Here is a 2,818-nt window from a genome sequence, read left to right as displayed (position 1 = left end):
GTGTTGGCTGCTGGCTACACTGGAGGCTTTGAAGAAAGAGGCCAACTCGGGGGGCCGCGCAGGGCGAGCAGGAATAAAGAGAATTCAGCTGCTGGGGGCTTAGCGGACATGTGAAGGACAAAACACCGGTAACGAGACCGAGCGCCGGCGGTCCCCGAGCGAGCCGGGCGGGCGGCCCGCGTCACAGGCCCCCGCTGACATCTTCATGGCAAAGGGACTTTGGGATGGAGGCGGGGACCGGAACGGTGGTCAGCAGCTTAGGAAGTGTTGCGGGTGAGGCCCGCAGCTGGCCGTGGCGTGAGTGCTCGTGGCCCCGCAGTGCCCAGCCCCGGCCTCCGCGGGAGGCGGAAGCCAGCCGCGTCGCAGCCCCGGAGCTCGCCTGCCGGCCCCTCGCGGGGGACAGCGGGCAGGGCTTCCGCCCAGCGGGCTCAGAGCTGTCTCGGGACGGAGACGGGGGTCCCCGCTGGTCTCACCTCCGAGTGGGCGTGGGTGGGCGTGCTGGCCGGGGTGGCGTCCGTGGGTCCCGGCGGGAGGAGACGGACCCAGAGCAGCGAGCTCGAAGATTCTAGATTTCACGCTGGACTCGCTGGCCGCGACAGCCGGGAGAGTCTGGCCGGAGGAGCTGGGGGCACTTTCCGTGGGACAGACACTCGGCCGGGCTGCGGGGGGCGGCCGAGCGGGGGCTTCCTGCGGTCCTGCGGCCGCCAGGATGCGCCTTTGGGACAAGAGGGGCGTCTGGCGCCCCTGACCAGGCCTGCAGGTGCCGGCGAAGGCCCCGTGGAGGGAGGGGCCCGGCAGTGAGCCGCAGGCGTCTCCGGGGGCCCCGGCCTGCGCCCCTCAGGTCTCAGGGCGGGCGTGCGACTGCTCTTCCCAGGGCCAGCCCAGGCCCCGTCCCCGCCCTCCCCCACAGCGACGTGACCGGCGCGGGGTGCAGCGAGGGCAGATTCTGACCCCGGGAACAGGTGACGTGACGCTCTTTATTAAAACCTAGGGACATCTTTATAAAAACTACTGCATAGAAAGACAAAGCAGTGCAGTGCAGTCACTGTGAAACACGCTCTCGTTATTACATTACATTATTATTATTATTAGGAATATTATTGGTTTTTGGTTTTCCCAGTTATCAGCTCCCAGAGACCCCCACGCCTGCCCAGGTCACCTGGGCGACCCCCACAGCTGTGCACCTGTCTGCCGACCCCAGGAGGACACTCGACCTTCGGGGCTCCTGCCTGGTGGGGGTGACCGAGCCCCTCGCCCTCGGCACCCCCGCGGAGTTATTGCACGTCACCCGGCAGCTGGCTGCGGCTCTCTGGCCTGACGGATCCCCCCGGTTTCCACATAGAAAACTGGGAAGAAACTGGGAGTGAGAGCCGAGGACCAGCTCTGGGTCTCTGAGGGGGCGGCCGGGCCCACGGGCGGGCATGTGCTCGGTGCTCGGTCGCTCTCCATCACCTGCACCGTGGGGCTCCAGGCTCAGCGGGCTGGTGGGGCCCCGGGGGGCCGGGGGTTCGGCGCGGTCACAGGCCAGCTGACGGCACGAGCCCAGGGCCGGCTCTCACGCACGGCCCGGCCGCTCCCCTCGTGTGCGAGTGGTGCCCCCGGGGTGGGCACTGCAGCAGCCCCGGATGTCAGTGTGTGGAGGGCAAAAGCATCAGGGCTTTGACGTGAAGGTAGGAGTCCTAGAGACAGCGTGGCTAACGCACCAAGCATCTATCTAGCACCGACTGCCTGGCAGGGGCTAGGGCTGGAAACTATGGGGAGGGGCGTGGGGCCGCCTCCAAGGTCACTTTCGTGGGCGGGGTGGGTAGGGGCCCTGCTCGCTCTGCGGCCTGAGCACTACGGGCACACGGCCACCCACGGGCTCCGGCGCTCCCACGGCCACGCTGGCCCTGCCGTGCTGTGGTGGCGGGCCCTGCTCCGGTGGGCGCGGAGCTGCGTGGGTATCTGTGGATGGGTGGGTGAGCGCGTGTGGACGAGCGGGATTCTGGGCTCCTCCGGCCCCCCGCGTGCCCAAGGCCGCCGCTGGTGCCAGTGGAGCTCCTTGCCCAGGGAGGCGAGTGGCACTGGCGGCCGGGCTGCGTCCGCGGCCTGGGGCCCAGGGCGTCGCGTGTGCGTCCCGGGGTGGTGACCAGTGTCACCTGCTCGCCATCCCCCGAGCTGTGGGCGGGTGGACACACTGGGGCCAGGGGCACACCGCGCTGTGCTCGCCGGTTAGCAGCAACATCACCTCTGCCCCAACCCAGGGGCTCAGGCAGAAGGGGGCGGGGCGGGGGCGGGGCTGGCCGTGCCAGTGCTCCTGCCAACACCGCCGGGTGGCGGAGGGCGCCGCAAGCTGGGTCTCAGTCACCGTGGGCGGCTCTCCAGGGTGAGGAGGCCGCCGGCAAGCTGAAGACGTGAACATGGTCTGTGAGAGCCGGCGACCCGGGCAGCTTGTGGGGGCACAGGGGCTGGGGTGTGGGTGGCTGGGCCGGGCCGGGCCGGGCAGCGACCAGAGGCGGGCAGGGGTTGACCTCGGGGCGGTGGGGTGTGCCAGCGCGGCCACCCCCAGTCTCGCTGTGACTGACGCGGCCCCGGCGCTTCAGCTTGGGCACAGGGACCCCAGCTCCGGCCAGGCGTCCCCATGCCCCGTCCTCCTCCCCTGCCGGGGGCCGAATTCACTGGAAGGGCTTTTCTGACGCGGGGACGTCTGCCGCCGGCCTGCTCGCTGCCTCACGTAGCAAAGAGCAGGGACCTGCGTGGAGCATGTGGGCACCGGGTGTGGGAGGGCATGGGGGGTGTCCTGCGTGGAGGGCGTGGCGGGCGTGGGTGTCCTGCGTGG

General features: G+C 69.8%; 1 protein-coding gene across 1 annotated transcript in view; it reads left to right on the top strand.

The window, feature by feature from the left end:
- The window catches only part of PARVG (parvin, gamma), a 43,371-nt gene extending 42,802 nt beyond the window's left edge, over positions 1-569 (top strand). The window contains exon 7 of the mRNA XM_012735101.1: positions 320-569. Coding sequence (XP_012590555.1) covers positions 320-569 — 250 coding nt within the window. The remainder of the gene's footprint in view (positions 1-319) is intronic.
- The last annotated feature ends 2,249 nt before the right edge of the window (positions 570-2,818 follow it).

The sequence above is a fragment of the Condylura cristata genome, unplaced genomic scaffold, assembly GCF_000260355.1.
Source record: "Condylura cristata isolate star-nosed mole 26May11 unplaced genomic scaffold, ConCri1.0 scaffold00004, whole genome shotgun sequence".
NCBI classification, from domain to species: Eukaryota; Metazoa; Chordata; class Mammalia; order Eulipotyphla; family Talpidae; genus Condylura; species Condylura cristata.
Note: the sequence above shows the minus strand (reverse complement) of the source record. Positions and strands in the feature narration are given on the sequence as shown.